Raw genomic sequence first — 17,767 nt, 5'->3', positions numbered from 1 at the left:
ATGGGTCACTAGACCCACCAAACACATAGAAACAGAAATGTTAAAAATAGATAATGATCTAGAGAAGAATTACACTTTTCTACCTTCTGATTGAAGCATAAATTACTAACTCAATCTTTTGTTCTTTTTCAGTACAAAAACACAGCATCAGAGAAAATTATTATTATTCTTTAAAAGGAGTGAAATATTCTACTAGTACTTGTGAAGTTCAAGCACCTCATAGCAAAGTGGATGAGGAAAGAGAATCAGAACATCTCACTGAATGCTAGAATTACACTAGAGAACTCACACACAGCCAATACTTCTACTAAGTCTTCCTGGCAAATTTCTTGCATTTAAAACAGAGCTCTACAAAATCTAGGTTACCATGATCTTATAAGAACTAATGAGCATAGATTTTGGAAAGCAAGATCATTATCTTCTTAAGAGTCTTGGAATGGCTCCATAATATAAAACAGAACCAGTTCCCATAATTTATTAAGACTTCTGAAATGCCTCCAGCAAAGACTGCCCAGAAGTAAGAAACTAAGAAAGAAACTAAGCAGTCTTAGTTTTTTCTCAGACAAAAAAAAAAAGAGACAAAGAGAGTTTGGGGGGATAGTGGGGAGACAGAAGAATAAAAGGGAGAAAAAGAACCCCATGCTTTGGAAATTTAAAGGGGTCATGGGGTGGGATAAAAACCTATTCTGCCCATATGCCCTGCAATACTATAATTCATCACTATTAAAGCATTATGTGGAATAATGCTGCTTTCTTTTCTCTGAAGAGAAAGACAGAAAACCTCTATTGCACAAAAATGATGAAATGATTCTGTTGATAACTTTAAATTTTTGGGTCAATTTCATACAACATTTCAAAATATACATATTGTAAGACATGACAGGGCTCTCACAAGCCAAACTGACTTGCCATCCTTAATGCTGTGCTCTTATCTACCTTACACAGTACACACAATGAAATGTCATTTTCGGATCTTATTTTCTTGTAGCTTGCAGTTTTCCCCATTTCAGTATGGTTAAATTACATTTTTATTTCCACACCATACCTGAAAACTTAAAAGTTTTTTTGGCATTAATACTAATGTCTTCCATTTTCAACAAGTTATTCCCTCTTACATTGTTTTAGGACTATATAATTAGGTAAGAAATACACACATGCGCAAGTGTAGGCTCTATGCTAGCCAAGGCTTTACAAAAAAAATCACATGACGGGTCAGGTTGGAAGGGACCACAGGGGGTCATCTGGTCCAACCTCCCGTTTGAAGCAGGGTCATCCCAGAGTACATGGCACAGGATTGATTGTGTCCAGATGGTGCTTGAGTATCTCCAGTGAGGGAGACTCCACACCCTCTCTGAGCAATCTGTTCCAGTGCATGGTCATCTGCACCGTAAAGCTCTTCCTCATGTCCAGGCGGAACTTCCTGGGCATCAGTTTCAGCCCACTGCCTCTTGTTCTACTGCTGGGCACAGCGGAGCAGAGCCTGCATCCATTCTCTTGGCACTGTCCCTTTCATACCCGTACACACACACTAGGAAGGCGAAATGCGTCCTGTGACCCAGCACACAAACACCAGCTGCGGGCAGACGGCGAGGGAGGGGAGAGGAAAGCGACGGAAGGTTTGTGAAAGAGACACGAAAGCACCTTAGGAAGCAAAATATCGGCAAGGTACAAACAACTCTCAAAAGCGGTGAGACAGGGAGCCCCCACCGCCAACCCCCGCAGCACAACGGCAGCAGGACGTGAGGCGGGACATTCCCGCTCACAGCCCAGGCATGAACCTCGCCCCCTTCCAGCCGGGAAGCCAGCGCCCTCCCCGCAAAGCAGCCCCGCGGCCCCAGCGGCCGAGACCGCCTCCCGGCGCCGAGATGTCGGAGCGCCAGGGTGCCGTGAGCGCCGGGGGCCGCCCGGGGCTCGCCCGCCACCCCTCCCGCCCGTTACTACCATGGCCGCTTCCCGCCGTCCGAGCCGCGGCGCGTACGTCACTCGCAGAGCGTCCGGCGCGGGGCACTGACGTCAGCGCCATGGCGTCCACCGGGCCGGAGCGCAAGCGAAAGCCGCCAGAGGTGGAGGCGGGTGGCGGCGATTCGGCGGCAGCGGACGAGGACGATGAGGAGGAACGCTGGGTCGGGCCGCTCCCGGGGGAAGCCGCGCAGGCGAAGAAAAGGAGAGGTAAGGGGAGGAATGAAGCTCTGCTCCGACTGGGGTCGGGGCCGTGGGATCGCGTCCAGGCCACGCCGTGCGGGAGCGGCCGCGAGGTGAGGGCAGCTGTCGGGAGCCCGGCTCCTGAAGCTGCGTCTCGTATGTAAAATGAGCACACTGGGGGGAAACCTTCAGATGCGGAATTACAGAGCGGGGGTGCCTGGTGCTGAGAAACTTGTGGCCGTTCAGTCTGCAGAGGAGGAAGTTACGTGGAGACCTCATAGCAACCCTCCAGTACCTAAAGGGACTTAGAAGGAAGCTGGAGATGGACTCTTCGACAGGAACTGCAGTGATAGCATCAAGACTAGTTGGTGCAAACTGAAAAAAGGAAAATTCAGGTTAGCTATTAGAAAAAAATTCTTTACTGTGAGGTGCTGGCACAGGTTGCCCAGTGATTTTTTTGGGTGCTCCAACCCTGGTAGTATTTAAAACCAGGCTGAATAAGGCTTGGAGCAGCTTCGTCTAGTAGGAGGGGGCTAGATGGTATTTAAGGCTTATTCTAGCCCCTTTACATTCTGTGACTCTAAGACCTTTGCTTCCTTTGAGAACACCTTAAGGCTAAGAGCCCTGCTGCTGTGCCGGCTGAAGCTGTGCTGTTAATTGTTGTAGAGGTAATCCATCTTTCAGATCACCACCCTAAGCTGCAGCAGCAGGAGAAGCCTCCGGGCTGTGTTTTGGCATGAGGTGTTGATGTGTGCAGCAACTTCCAGCTCTCTGGGTATCACTTAAAGTTTTCTTTAAGTATAAAAAACAATGATCATCAGATGTAAACATGCAAGTTCAGTAAAAAATACTGTTGCACGGGTGTTAACAAGTAGGATCTAAAGATGAGAAACAAAACTCAAAATCAGATTATTTTAGATTGGCCAGTTAAACAATGAAATAGGTGTATATGCTTAAAATTTAGACTACAGGACCTGTGTGGGATCACAAATCTTGTAAAAACAAAAGGCATACATGTGGTTTTAGAATGAGATGAGGTTCTGATGACCTTCTGTTTTCTGGCAGTAACTTAAAAACTGCTGATTGATGTTGTTTCTTTTTGAAACAGCAAGACAGTTACTGTAACAGTTGCCTTAAGAGGATGGAGCAATATGAGTTAAAGCAGCATTTGAGTGGCTTTATTCCACAGAAAATGTGTAAGTCTGAGTGCAATGCCAGACCTAAAAGCTCTTTAATTATGTTTGCACAAAATCCTGCATATTTTTGACTAAACATGAGTAAGCAATAAAAGGATAAGTAAAAGAAAACAGAATGTAGACTAAACATGAGTAAGCAATAAAAGGATAAGTAAAAGAAAACAAAATGTAGATGTAACTTCATGAAAAAAAAAAATCCTGACTTTTCTTTCTATTCTGTGTAGTTCTTGAATTCGAACATGTTTATCTTGAAAATCTTCCATCAGCTTCAATGTATGAGCGCAGTTACATGCACAGAGATGTTATTACACACGTGGCATGTACAAAGTAAGTATTTTTGTTCTCCATTGTATTTCTTCATCTGGGGTGTATTTTTGTGTTAGCTAAGAAGTTTTCACTGTAGAAGCTTTATAACAGAAAGTTGCAGTGTCCTGAGGTGGTTTTTTAAAGGATGGTGGGTTTTTTAAAAAAAAAAAAGTTACATCTTGCTTACCTAGAAGCAAGATTCAAGTTGTTTTTATAGGCTAAAAGAGAATCTTAAAATCCTTGTTAAAATATGCAGGAAATACAGGAGTAAGTAATAACTTACTCCCTCTGAAAAAATACCGTTCACCAGAATTGCAGAGATCTCACTCACAGACATGAAACCAGTCTTAAAATAGGAGTTATATTTACATATTCAAAAAGGATAGTGTTATATTTTTCTTCATTTTGACTTTTCATGGATTAATCCAGAATGCACTAAAATACCTGTTGTGTTTTTCCAGGAGTTTAAGTACCTATTCAGACAGACTTTCACAGTAATTTCTTGAGATTCATTCTCTGCACAATGTTAATTCTAGTGCAAATTACTGACCAGTGGGAAGGTGCATAGTGTGTGCATCTGTTTTCTTTATTTTATTTTTCTTTTCTAATTGTAGGACAGATTTTATCATAACAGCCAGTCATGATGGACATGTAAAATTCTGGAAGAAAATAGAAGAAGGGATTGAGTTTGTTAAACACTTCCGAAGTCACTTGGGTGAGAAGTTGCTCTTTCTTATCTAAAGGAGTTTACTTTTTCCTCTCCCTTGCTCTTTGTTGTTTGAAGAGAGAGTGCAAATAGAGAGAGAGTTTCTGGGGTTCCTTTAATGCAGTCAGAGATTAAATGATACCTACCAATACTCCTTTTATTCCTCTGTCCTGTTACATTTTGCTCCCAAGCTGTAGCAGGGATAGGATGAAAATGAAACATGAAAATGAAAAATGAGGCCTTTGCATTGCTTTGTGCCTGATTGTGGGAGAATATCTGGAACATAAGTGAACAAGATAAACAAAATTGTTCATAGAATCCAGAGAAGTTTGAAAATATGTTACTTTAAATAAGGATACCTCAGTCTTTTTCTTCCCCCTTGCAGTGTGGAAAAAAAGTAGTTATTTTCATCTGGAGTACTGTAACTGTAGAGTAAATTCTGCCTTATTGTTGTAATTATCAGAAGAATTGCAGTTAAGAGAAACTTTGACCCAATTTTCTGAGCTAATAAGTACGCAAAGGTTTTCAACACTATGCTAAGCATTAAATAGGCTGGACAGAAAATTATATTCTCAACAGTATTAGAAACTATGATATGCCTGAAGCAAAAACATCCAGTTTGAAAGGCAGAATGTTACAGTAAGAAAAATATTTAGTAATAGGTAATAAAAACATGGTTTCCTTTTAGAGTGACAAGAAATACTAAAGTCTGGTTAACTGTCGGCTTCTTATTTATATATAGAAGCAAAAGGTGTGAACAAAACCTACCATGTGAAAAATCAGCATTGTGAGAACTTTATGGAAGGCTCAGTTGCAGAGGAGTTTTGAGTATCATGGGTGTAATAATCTGTAGAGTTCTGCTTCTTTTACCCTGTTGAGAGATGCCAGCTGAGGAACACATGATGTTTACCCCATCATAATGTTCCCAATTTTCTAAAATCAACATTTTAAACTAAATTTACTACCATTATAATATTTTACTATGTTTTTCGTAAATTTTTGATTATCACATACCTGAGTCTAAATACTGGTAGGCCATCAAGTGCTGTTTTGTGAATTTTATTTTTTTAAATAATATTTAATTGAATTCAGGTGGAGTTTTAAATTAAAAAGGTGACAAAACAGTTGGGAAACAGGTTTCAGCCTCTGTAGGTTTTCCGTATGTAATACTGGAATGAAGGATGTTCTTTCCTATTTCTTAATAGTATCTTAAATTAATTCACAGGTGTTATTGAGAGTATTGCTGTTAGTTCAGAGGGGGCATTGTTCTGTTCTGTTGGAGATGACAAAGCGATGAAGGTGTTTGATGTAGTCAACTTTGACATGATCAACATGCTGAAACTTGGGTAAGTTATTTATTTCTCAGAAGTGTTCTTTTGAAATTATCAGCGGGGGTTGTTTTGCTAAGAGATTAGTCAGTAATTTGGGGTTCTTGAGTTCTTCCCTTTCCCCCATGCCTCAGTCATATGAAGTTGAGTAAACCTGCATCTGAAATTAATCCAATGGCTTGAGACTGCCTGACTGAATAGAAAAAATTACTACTGGAGCACTGGAAGAGAGGAGTAGAAAAGGAGCTTCCTCAGTGTTACCTATTATGCACAAAGATGTGGGGTTTCTCCAAATATTTAGCTAGGCATAATTTCTCTCTGTTGTTTGGCACTGAGTTTAAAAATTACAGTCTGTTAGTAGTTCCAGTAGGGAAGGGATTTGTCCTGCCTGTATTGCCTCATTTGTTGTCATAGGGATACAATTTCCTTTTTCTGCTAGAAGCAATATTGTTTTTTTCTTTAGTCTTATAGTTACACATTATGTACCTGAAGGATCTGGGAGAAACAGGAATGGATGCTACTGGAATTATAACAATACCAGAGAAAAATAAACACCACACCATGATGTATTGGTTAGTTTTGAAACTGAATAGAAGTGTAAAGCCAGAGAAAGAAGCCTTTACAAGAACATGTAATAAAAGCATATGCTATCTGCTTTGTTTGTTGCAGTTTTAGTGTCATCTTCCAGATAATGTACTTCACCTGTAGGAATTGATTCTCTCTGTCTGTTCTGGAAAAAATCCAGTTAGGCTTAAGCTTTTTGATTTTGCTGTCATTTTTGACATAGCCCTGTACTGTTATTACAAAATTGGTGAAATTATAGAAAAAATAAAATTATATTCAAAAAAGCACTCCTGATCTTCAGAGCTTTCCAGTTCTACAACTAATCTATAGACCATGGCTCTCTGCAAATCTTTAGCTCTCTGCTTTATGCTTCCATCTGTCATCTGGAAAACGTTGCCTATTTCTGCAGAGATTTCATATTTATTTGATCCTGTTCTTCCTAATGAATTTGAGACAAAGTATTTGTTTCTCTTTACAGACAGAAATTGAAAATCTAAATTACTGGTGTCTTGTCATAATGTCAGAATATCATCAGTCCATCAGCATTCGTTAGTTCAGTTTGTAAAAGGATACTAAACATGCTTCCTCTGGAGATTGTATCATTTTTTTGCCGTTTGCAATTTAGTTTGAGTTCTAGTTTTCAGAATCTTTTCTTACAGACTTTAAAACAGACATATTATTGACTGTATCTCTGACTTACCTTATTATTGTAGATTTTTGCAAGTAGCAAATGAGTTCCTTCTTAAATGCACTCACAACCCTTATTGAATATAGAGGGCTTGTCTTAATTTGGTTTGTATCACTTCTTGGAGATTTTGTGGGTTTGTGGGTTTTTTTCTGGCAAGATCTAGTTGAACTTTTGCAAAAGTGTATGGCAGAGGTGCAGTTGTCTTCAATACTACTGAGTCATTACTCACTTAAAAGATGGACGAGGAATGGTATTGACTTACATTATATATTAATGCCGCTTGGGCTTTTTATCTGAATTTCTATCCAAATTAGTCCTTTTTACCCACTTTCTACTTGGACTATCACAGCCTCTTTACAAAACAATATGGAAAGAACAGAAATTGGTAGTCTTCTGCTGAATGGTATTTCTTGGTAAAACTTGCCTATAATATGCTCAATATTAGCAAGATATGTATTAGCAAAACTAGTAAAAAAATTTTAAAATTTGCTTCTGGTGTTTGATTTCAAGTTTACAGCATAATTTGACTCTTACCTAATTAAAACCATTCCTACTTTATTTTTAATTTTTTTTCCTTTCTACTCTTTGTTGCAGCTACCACCCTGGCCAGTGTGAATGGGTATATTGCCCTGGAGATGCTATATCTTCTGTTGCAACATCTGAGAAAAGTACAGGAAAAATATTCATATATGATGGACGAGGAAATAACCAGCCACTTCACGTTTTCGATAAACTCCATATGTCCCCTCTTACTCAGATACGCCTGAACCCTGTCTACAAAGCAGTTGTGTCTTCGGACAAGTCCGGAATGATCGAGTACTGGACCGGTACTCCTCATGAATATAAATTTCCCAAGAATGTGAACTGGGAGTATAAAACAGATACCGATCTCTATGAATTTGCTAAATGCAAGGCTTACCCATCCAGTATAAGTTTTTCGCCTGATGGCAAGAAAATGGCCACTCTTGGGTCTGACAGAAAAGTTAGAATTTTTCGTTTTCTGACAGGAAAGCTCATGAGAGTCTTTGATGAATCTCTGAGTGTGAGTTTTGTCTTGTTTCTCCTTCTTGAAATGTTTTCTCTACTTACTTGCATTTGTTTGCCAGCGCATTCACCTAAGCTATAGTTTATTTCTAAAGGGAAGCCTCCTTCCCATATTTTCCTTGCAAAAAAGGCCTTCTCTCACCAAGAGGTGTTCTCTTGCTTGTCTCTTAGATTGCTTTGCCCCAAAGTGAATTCTTACTGGTTATGTTACCTACATAGTGAAACAGAGTTGTTGATTTTCATTTCTGTTTTCATGCTGCTAGATTACACTTAACTAGAAAGCAATTGTGGAAGATGGTGGACAAAGCCCATTGCAAGTGACACCATGAAAATGAATTAAATTTGTCATCTTCTAAGAAATTTGATAGACAACTGCACATTTTCTTATGCTTAAGCCTAGTCCTACAACATGCCTGTTGTATCATTAAAATAAAGAGAGTATTCCTTGTATTCATCTAAATCCTTCAGTTAAGTTTGAATGGAGTAATCTCACTTGAATTCAGTATTTTCTAATCATGTGAATCAGTGTTTTACTGGAAAAAAGTGTAAAATATGTTATTATAGTAGTGCTGGGGTTTTTTTTTGTAGATGTTTACTGAACTTCAGCAGATGAGACAACAACTGCCTGACATGGAGTTTGGGCGGCGTATGGCAGTTGAGCGTGAGCTGGAGAAAGTGGATGCAGTAAGATTAATTAATATAATTTTTGATGAAACTGGACACTTCGTTCTCTATGGAACTATGTTGGGCATTAAGGTCATAAATGTAGAGACTAACAGGTGAGTTTCAGTGACACACAGAGAGATAAACTTCTGTTTTAAAGTCTTTATTCAGTCAAATTTAGAGTGTATTTAAAACTTGATATGACTGTGGAGGTGTCTAATCTTGTTGTGTTCTTATTTGAGAGCCTTACATTACACTGTAAGGCTCCCATTCTTTGTAAGGAGTTGCTGGAGATCACAGCTTAGACAGATAGCAAGCACATGTATTAAAAATGTGTAATTAATTAATTAATTTCTATCTAACTGGATGGGATAATGTAAATGTCAAGTAAAGATGGATCATTTCGTTGGGATTTAAAATTATTAGTAAATAATTATTTTGAGAGGATTTTGAAATTTTGCTCTGAATCTAACATTCAGAAAGAAGACATTTTCTGACTGTGAGCAGCTGAACATTACACCTCTTTACATCTTGAATTTCAGGTGTATTCGTATCTTGGGAAAACAAGAGAACATCAGAATGATGCAACTGGCTTTGTTCCAAGGAGTAGCAAAGAAACATCGTGCAGCGATCACTATAGAGATGAAGGCATCTGAAAATCCTGTTCTCCAGAATATTCAGGCAGATCCAACAGTAATCTGCACAGCTTTTAAAAAAAACAGGTTTTACATGGTGTGTGGAGTTTCTATTTAAATAGCTCCATTCTTGTATTGATTACATTATTTTTTGTTTTTCTCTTTGCACCTTTCTAGTGCTTTTTGTAGTTGTAAATGCAGCTTTTACAAAGGAGTCTCTTTATGTTGCAAGTATATTTAGAATTTTTATCTTGAACTATCTGTATGTTAACTAGAAACAGCTGTGATTTTTTCATAAATTTTTATTCCCCCAAGAAGATATCCTTTTGTTCTTGTTGAAAAAGAACCTAAGTAAGAGCACTTTAAAAACTAACCAGATTTTATAAAGAAACAATAAGCAACTGTATGCATAAAAAAATATAATAGAAAAAATTTCAGACAAGAATCAAGACTTGGTAACAATAAGGACATATAAGCAATCAAGAAAGGAGTCATCTTCCTGTTCACAGTTGGGTTTTTAGGTGAAATGGAACCAAACAAACAATTTCAGAGTGGTTAGTAGCTCATTTGAGAGGTCATAGCTGTAGAGATTAGAGTTTGGACTGTCTGTTATGCCTTAAATTTGCTGGGTCTCTGTAGTTTTATATTAATGCAGTATTAGAATAGGAGGATTTATTTTAACTTTGTAGCACAACTGCAAAGCACAGCTAATCCTTTTGGCATAAAGCCTGCCAGTTTCATTTTAGTATAGCAAAACAGCCTGGTATTCTCCACCTCATTTTAAAGAAAAGATGCTGAACTAGTGCAGACTCTTGTTGTAAAGGAAAAGTTTAAAGATAACAGATTATTAAAAGTTACTTGGATTTGCATGTAGTTTTACTGGAATTTGTGACTGTGGAAATGCTGGTAACATAACACAGCAGTCCAAGGATAGACTGTCTATGAATTATCTTTGTACATTTCAAATTGAATTGGGTGTTCAGCAGGTTGAATAATGACATTGATGTGTTGGGTGCAGGGCACTGTGTATTTTAAGAGGAAAAAAGAAAAAAACAGTTAACCTTCTTTTCTTTTGTGCTTCAGTTTACTAAACGTGAACCAGAAGACACAAAGAGTGCAGATTCTGACAGAGATGTATTTAATGAGAAACCTTCTAAAGAAGAGGTCATGGCAGCCACTCAGGCAGAAGGTCCCAAAAGAGTGTCAGACAGTGCCATCATCCACACAAGCATGGGAGATATTCATATCAAGCTTTTTCCTGTTGAGTATGTAGTTGCTGTTTTTTCTGGGTTTTTTGGTTTTGTTGCTTTCTTTTGCCCCTTGTGGTTGCAGTGTCCAAGACTTATGCCAGAAATAATTATTTTCTTTCCTTTTTTCTACTGTTTTTGTTTCCTGACAGTTTCTTAATATGCTAAGGGAGGAATGTGACTCTTAACAAACAAAAATAAAGTAGGGTAAAAATAGTCTGGGGCACAGGAGTTTTTGGAATTGTGTTTGGGTTTATTTAGTTATTGATTCAGGGAGGTTTTTCCTTTCTTAACTTTTGTTCTTGAACAGATAATGTTACTCTTCTGTGTAAGCTCTGTATTGTAAGGCAGTGCTGTTTGCACAGATCTTGAAAAAGAAAGATGATGTTGGCAGCAGCAGCAGATTTGGCAGCAGGTCTGTGCGAGCCAGAAGAATAGTAGTTGCAACTTCTGAATGTGGCCAGTGTACTACACTTTGTTATTGCAGCTCCTTTAAAAGCCATATAACATTTATACCAGCATATAATACTAGTGTTGTGTATATGCAAAACCAGGCAAAGAATTGAAAAGTTTTTTGCATGACAATTGCTAAAATCATAATGTCCTTCTCTCTCTTTTGTGATGCAAAAATTGCAAATAATCTGTTATTTAACAGGAAATTTATATAATATATTGCTATACATAGAAACCTTAATTATGTTGATGTATTCCATGCGTCTCCAAAAGTAAATTCATCTTTGGTCTTAAGCACAGGAGGTCAACCTCAATTCTACCCTCTAGGGCTACCAGACTTTTACTGCAGTCTTTACCAGTATTTCCTTGCATCTGGCTCTAGTTTCTGGAATTCATAATTATAGCATATAGGTTGTAGTAATGGTAGAGCTCTTGCCAGCAAGTTACAGGTCAAGCTACATTAATTCTTTCTTTAAATTGTCATGCTAATGTGTCATGCATGCACAGTATTGCAAGGTGCTTCACTGCAATGTTCTGTATGCAGTTTTAAATAGAGCATTACTAGGGTTGGTTCATCCATTGTTAGGTTTGTCCTTTCTTACTGTAGTATTTTCTCCCAGCTGAGCTTAAAATTAAAATTTCTTTAGTGTGATTAAAACTTTAAAGAAGAGCATATAGGATATGGCTCTGTACATCTTTGAATTCTTCGGTCATGTCATTGTGAAATAAAGTTGTGAATGACTGTACTGCTCAGCAAGAACTAGGATATAATCTAGTCTGTTCCATTAGTTATGACATTGGTGCTCTTTTTCACAAGATAGCTTGGAGTGTCACTAAAACCCAAGCTAATACTCCATTTCACAGTTAGACTAGAGTAACTCTACACCTGTGGACTCAGCTTGGCCATTTTCTCCGTATCGGGAGTGCAGATAGAAAACTAGGGAACCTATAGTCAGTGGTGCCTTGAACTAGGCCTTCAGGAGACAGATTTGGTTTCTGGCTCTCATGGTTTAACCCCAGCCAGCAACTAAGACCCCCAGAACCACTTGCTCATGTCTCCCTTGGTGGAATGGGAGAGCACTGGAAGAGTAAGAGTGAAAACACGTGTGAGTTGAGGTACAGAGAGTTTAATAGGGAAAGCAAAAGGCATGCACCCAAGCAAAGCAAAATAGGGAACCTGGACAGGCAGATGTTCTACTATCTCCAAGAAAACAGGTCTCCCTCACATGGAGTGGGTACTTGAGAAGGCAAATCACCATTTACTCTGCATGTCCCCTGCTTTTTCCCTCTGCTTTTATGTGCTGAACATAATGCCATATGTGCAATGGAGCATCCCTGTGGTCAGCTGGGTTCAGCTGTCTCAGCTAGGTCCCCTCTCAGCTCCTACAGCCCCAGCCTCCCACTGGCAGAGTGGGATTAGGAGCAGAAAAGGCCTCAACACTGCATAAGCCCTGCTCAGCAACAGCTAAAACATCCCTGTGCTATCAACACGGCTGCTGCCTTTCTGGGTAATCACACAGCTTTGTAATTCTCAAGCTTTTTGCTTTCAGCTCTTTTTAAGCTTAGGTTTGAGGAGTTGGAGATGTGTTTTTTCCTTAGGTGGCTAAATCCCTTCCTACAGAGTCCTGAAACATTGCACAGCACAAGGGGGTCTTAGTCCCAGCTGAAATCTTTATGGCCCTGTCACCAGACAAATATTATTGTGTTTTCGGTTGAATGATTTTAGGTGCCCCAAAACAGTGGAAAACTTCTGTGTGCACAGCAGGAATGGTTACTACAATGGACACATAATTCACCGTATCATCAAGGTAACTTGTAACATGTTAATTTTTTGTTAATTTATGTAATGTACTCTGCTGGTCAGTCCTCTGTTAACAATTCCATTTCCCTTTTGCACACAGGATTGTTGGAGTACATTTAGAGTTCCTTATAATTCTGAACAGCTCCAATGTCCTAAATAGCTTTAGCACTTACTAAAGTCGTAGTAGCTGTTCTGCAGCTGATAAGGTAGCAGAAAACTGAAAATTGAAAGATGAGTCCTGCTATCCTGCTTGAACTAAAACTTTGCTTCATGTCAGAATACCTTTCTTGTAAGGCTTTTTATTTCTGTCGCACCAGAATCAAGTGACAGAGCCTAAGAATTTGCAAAAGGTAGAGACAGTCAGGTTTCTTTCATTGGCAGGTATAGTGAATAACCTTGCTTTTTCTCAAGTACTTGTTAGACACAAAAAAGTCTTAAATGCTTTCTCCCTTACACACAACATTTTAACACATTTTGTGGATATGTTTGAAGTAAGTTTGAAAAAATGTCACCTAGCACATAACACTTACGATTATGTATTCTATGCAGTAATGTGATCACTTACAATTTTTGTGCAGGGTTTCATGATTCAGACTGGTGACCCAACTGGTACAGGAATGGGAGGTGAAAGTATTTGGGGAGGAGAATTTGAAGATGAGTTTCATTCAACTTTACGACATGACAGACCATATACACTCAGCATGGCTAATGCAGGACCAAATACCAATGGATCCCAGTTTTTTATAACAGTAGTCCCAACTGTAAGTAATGCTAAAAGCTCAATTTAAGGCCTGAGAGGCTACCTAGATAGTAAAAAATCAAGTTTTTTCTCATGAAAAAAGGAACACATTAGTGCTTACTTTACAAATAAATGACACACGTGATGTGTAGTGTATAGGCTTCACTGAAACTGTCCCTTACAAGATAGAAATACTTTTCCATCACTTGTGATCAAGAGGCCTTTTGCCTTTAAATGGAGTGAGGGTGCTATAAAATTCCTAGGCATGTTTGCAATTATGTATTACTAGAGTATCTTATGTTAATAATAGTGGTTTAAACTTGATGGAAACCTAGGTATTGCTTAGATTGTTTGGGGTTTGGATATGGTGCCAGGATGTCTCTCTAATGGTGTCTGATTGTAGCTATACCAGGAAGCCAGTGTTCAGGTTTAAAAATTTCATTTGATCTGTGTATAGATTGAGAGCCAATAAAAACGACAATAAAAATTTTGATATGTGAATCTAAGATACAGAAACTTAAAGGTAACGCTTATAAAAATGCATTCTTATAGGACTTCAAAGTAATATATTAAAAAAAAAACTAACTACCATAGTTCTGAGGTTTATTAAGTTGTATGAGGGCCTATATTGAAATTGGGCATACCGTCTCAGTATTGAATTGGGTAGTATTCTGTACTGACACTTAAAATTCCTTTGTGAAAATAACATGAAACAGAGAGACTGAAACATTTCTGTGAACTGAGAATGCACTTTAAAATGAACTATACAGTGCTACTGCACTGGTAGAACATGACCTCTGTAGTGCTTTAAGAAAGCAGTGTTAGCTGCATTCTAGTATTTCCTTGCATGCTAATGTTTACAGGGTGTTGGCTTCCATAGTCTGGACACACAAAATGTATCCATGTACACTTTATTTTTGGTTTGGTACCTAACCTACATGCTGCTTTCTATTTAATATGCTTTTCTTTTCCTCCTGTGCTTTCAAACAGCCTTGGCTCGACAACAAGCACAGTGTGTTTGGACGGGTGACTAAAGGAATGGAAGTTGTTCAGAGAATCTCAAATGTCAAAGTCAATCCCAAAACTGACAAACCCTATGAGGATATCAGCATCATTAATATAACAGTGAAGTAAGGCAGGCATTGAAGCTTCCAGCTTAAGCAGAAAAAACCTGAGCATGTGGGACCCAGAGAGGGACCTAGGAGGAACAAATATTTTTCATAGTTCCTAAATATGGCAAATACCAGGACAGAGCAATTACCAGTTCTACTATTTTTAATGTACCTAAAGTGCCCTAATTCTGCATTTCTGGTAAATTTGTATTTTGAAGTAAAAACATCTACATGTTTCTTACAAAGCCTACTGTCTTTCTTGCATCTCTTCTATGCAAAATTAAAAACCCCCACCATGTCCCAGGACAGTGCTTGTAACTTTTTCATGTTTACTTGCATCTTTCATATTTAATTAATCTGTATCATGGTACTGAAATCTTTGACAAAGGGAAAGGCCAAAATACTAAGTTGAGTAAACTTCTCAATCCTTTGTACGTGTATCAAAAATTTGATTAAGTTACTGTACTGTTGGCTATGAAAAGCAAACAATGTAACCTACCTCTATTCTTAAAAAATAGTTGTGTACACATCTCTCCCAAGAGCAATTATCAACTCTTAAAATGCCAGTGTCTAAAGTCCTTTGCAATTTGTTTGTTTTTTCCAGTGATTTTTTTTCTTTTAATGTTTGCTTTCTCTTTATTTTAGCCTAGTCAATCTTTTTTTCTGGCTTCATTTTTAGCCAACATCCTACGAGCATTACTGCTTCTACTGAAATACTTAATTTATTTTAAACTGAACTAAACTTTGCATCAGCTGTTTTTGATGGAGTTATAGAACAAAATCAAAGCATCATTAAGGCTGAAAAAACCTGGTAAGGTCAGTAAGTCAAACATTAACCCAGCAACATCAACAAGTTTACTATTAAACCATGTCCCCATGTTTTTTGAACACTTCCAGGAATGGTGACTCCACCACTTCAGTGGGTGCTCTATTCCAATACCTGACTCAATGATGAATTTCAGTGATGTAATTTTTCCTAATGTTTAATGGTAATCTGAGGCCATTTCTTCTTGTCCTGTCATTAGTTAGCTGGGAAAAGAGGCCAACACCCACCTGGCTACCTCTTCCTTTTAAGCAGTTGTAGAGATTGCTAAGGTCTCCTCTGAGCCTCCTTGTTATAGGGCTTGCAAGGGTTGCAGGATGAAGAGAGAGGCGAGAATGTTGACCTCATGTTCAGAAGGCTTGATTTATTATTTTATGATATATATATTACATTATAACTATACTAAAAATAATAGAAGGAAAGTTCTCAGAAGGCTAGCTAAGCTAAGACTAGAAAAGGAATCAATAACAAAGGGCTGTGTCTCAGCAGAAAGTGAGACCCAGCTCTGCCGTGAGTGGTCAGTAAATCCAAACATCCACCCGAGACCAATCACAGATCCACCTGTTGCATTCCACAGCAGCAGATAACCATTGTTTACATTTTGTTGCTGAAACTTCTCAGCTTCAGCAGGAAAAATCCTAACAAAAGGATTTTAATGAAAAAATGTCTGTGACATGCCACCTTTCTTTTATTTATTTAAATTAGAAAGAAAAGTGTTTGTAATTTTCTATGCCGTTCACATGCAGAGGAAAGAACAAACACTTGACAGGTTATCTGTTGCTAATCCAAATCTCAATCAAGTGCTGGTGTGGAATGAACAGGGAATTTCTTCACCTGTAGAACATACAATTCTATCAAATCACTAAAACAATCTTACAATATAAGAAAATGCAAAAACAATGCAAAGAAAGTTCAAGTCTAAGCAGCTGAGATTCAGGAAAAAGTCCATGGACTGAAGATGTTCCTCTTCGCCATCTCTGAAAGTCCCTTTTGAAACAGGCTTGCTGCAGAAAAGTCCATCAATAGTTATCAAAAGTCCATTGACAGTCACAAAACAATTTCAAACAATTTTGAAACAACTTTTGGAATGTCCTGACCGCAGCCCTTTTTGAACAACTTGGGCTGAAGGTAATTTTTGGTGCTTCAGTGCTTCAGAGCTGCTGTCAGCTATTTCAACTCTCTTAATAAAATTTTTTTTTTTTGGTGTGTCATCGAAAAGAGCAGCAGAGCAGCCAGAGAGAGGCCCTGGGGGCCCCTGGCTCATGGAGAGGGACCAGGAACCCCAGATATGGCCCACAAAAGGTGGGCCAGGGCCCGAAGGGGGGAGCAAAACCTCCAAAGCCATCAGGAGGCCGGGTGGTGGCCCTGGCCCAGGAACCTGAGCCCAACAGCCCAGGCCAAACTCATGAGGCAGGCTCTGCCTTGCCACAGGCCTGCACCCTGCTGCCAGTACAATGGCAGAATGGGTGGTGAGACACTTCCTTTCCCCAGAAAAGGCATGCCAGCAGCAGGGAAATAGACGAAGCCCCAAGAATCCTCATCTCGAGTCTAGGAATGTTTGTTCCCCAGAGCGAGCAAGCCATGATTGCTTCCAGCTCTGCCCTCTGCCTCTGCAATGCAAATGCATCAGGTGTGTCTCCCATCTGCCTCACGGCACCCCCGCCCTGGGCTGGGGACCAAAGGCAGAACTCTCGGGACGCACCTGCTCCTCGCCGCTGGGACGTGCAAGGGGCGGCAGAGATGGCAACCTCCAAGGGGCAGCAACTGACCAAACAGCCCCCAACCCGCCGAGAATGCTGATTTTGAACGCAGGCAAACGGGCTGCACCAACAGCCAGCTGGCGAGGCCCGCCTCCTCCACAGAAGGAGAGGCCGGCCGCCAGGGCCGCTGCTGCAAGGGCAACTGGCCCAGGATGGTCCTAGCAGGAACAAGCCGCCGCTTCCAGGGCAGCCTCTGACGCAGACACGGAGGACAAAGTCCCCGACGGCGACAGAACTGCCGGGGCGGCCGGTGGAGGCGGCGGGGGGGCCGAGGGGGGCTGGCGGAGTGGCCCAGGCCGGAGAGAATGCCTCCCCCGCTGAGCCAGAAGCAGCAGGCGCCTCCTCGTCGCCTAGCAACAGCGGCTCAGCCACGGGAAATGGTGTTTCTGAGCTCGCAGGCTCTGCCGGAGGGACGGCCAAGGGAGACGCACCCGCGGGGCGGGTTGAGGCGGTGCTCGCGGCACTGGCCGGGGCGGCGCCACCCACTCTTCATCCCCCGGAGAGAGAGAAGGAGGGGAGAGAGACCGCTCCATCTGAGCATGCTCTGAAGATGCAGAGAA

At 40.0% G+C, this 17,767-nt stretch overlaps 1 protein-coding gene across 1 annotated transcript; it reads left to right on the top strand.

The window, feature by feature from the left end:
• Positions 1-2,021: 2,021 nt before the first annotated feature.
• On the top strand, positions 2,022-14,841 carry PPWD1 (peptidylprolyl isomerase domain and WD repeat containing 1). The gene is made up of 11 exons (XM_058823632.1): positions 2,022-2,169; positions 3,563-3,665; positions 4,259-4,359; positions 5,576-5,696; positions 7,525-7,972; positions 8,563-8,753; positions 9,180-9,369; positions 10,356-10,537; positions 12,699-12,780; positions 13,352-13,534; positions 14,503-14,841. The coding sequence occupies exons 1-11, from the start codon at positions 2,022-2,024 to the stop codon at positions 14,644-14,646; spliced, it is 1,893 nt and encodes a 630-aa protein (XP_058679615.1). The 3' UTR covers positions 14,647-14,841.
• The last annotated feature ends 2,926 nt before the right edge of the window (positions 14,842-17,767 follow it).

Source organism: Ammospiza caudacuta, chromosome Z (assembly GCF_027887145.1).
Source record: "Ammospiza caudacuta isolate bAmmCau1 chromosome Z, bAmmCau1.pri, whole genome shotgun sequence".
In the NCBI taxonomy this organism is placed as follows: Eukaryota; Metazoa; Chordata; class Aves; order Passeriformes; family Passerellidae; genus Ammospiza; species Ammospiza caudacuta.
This window is presented reverse-complemented; position numbering and strand designations above follow the sequence as displayed.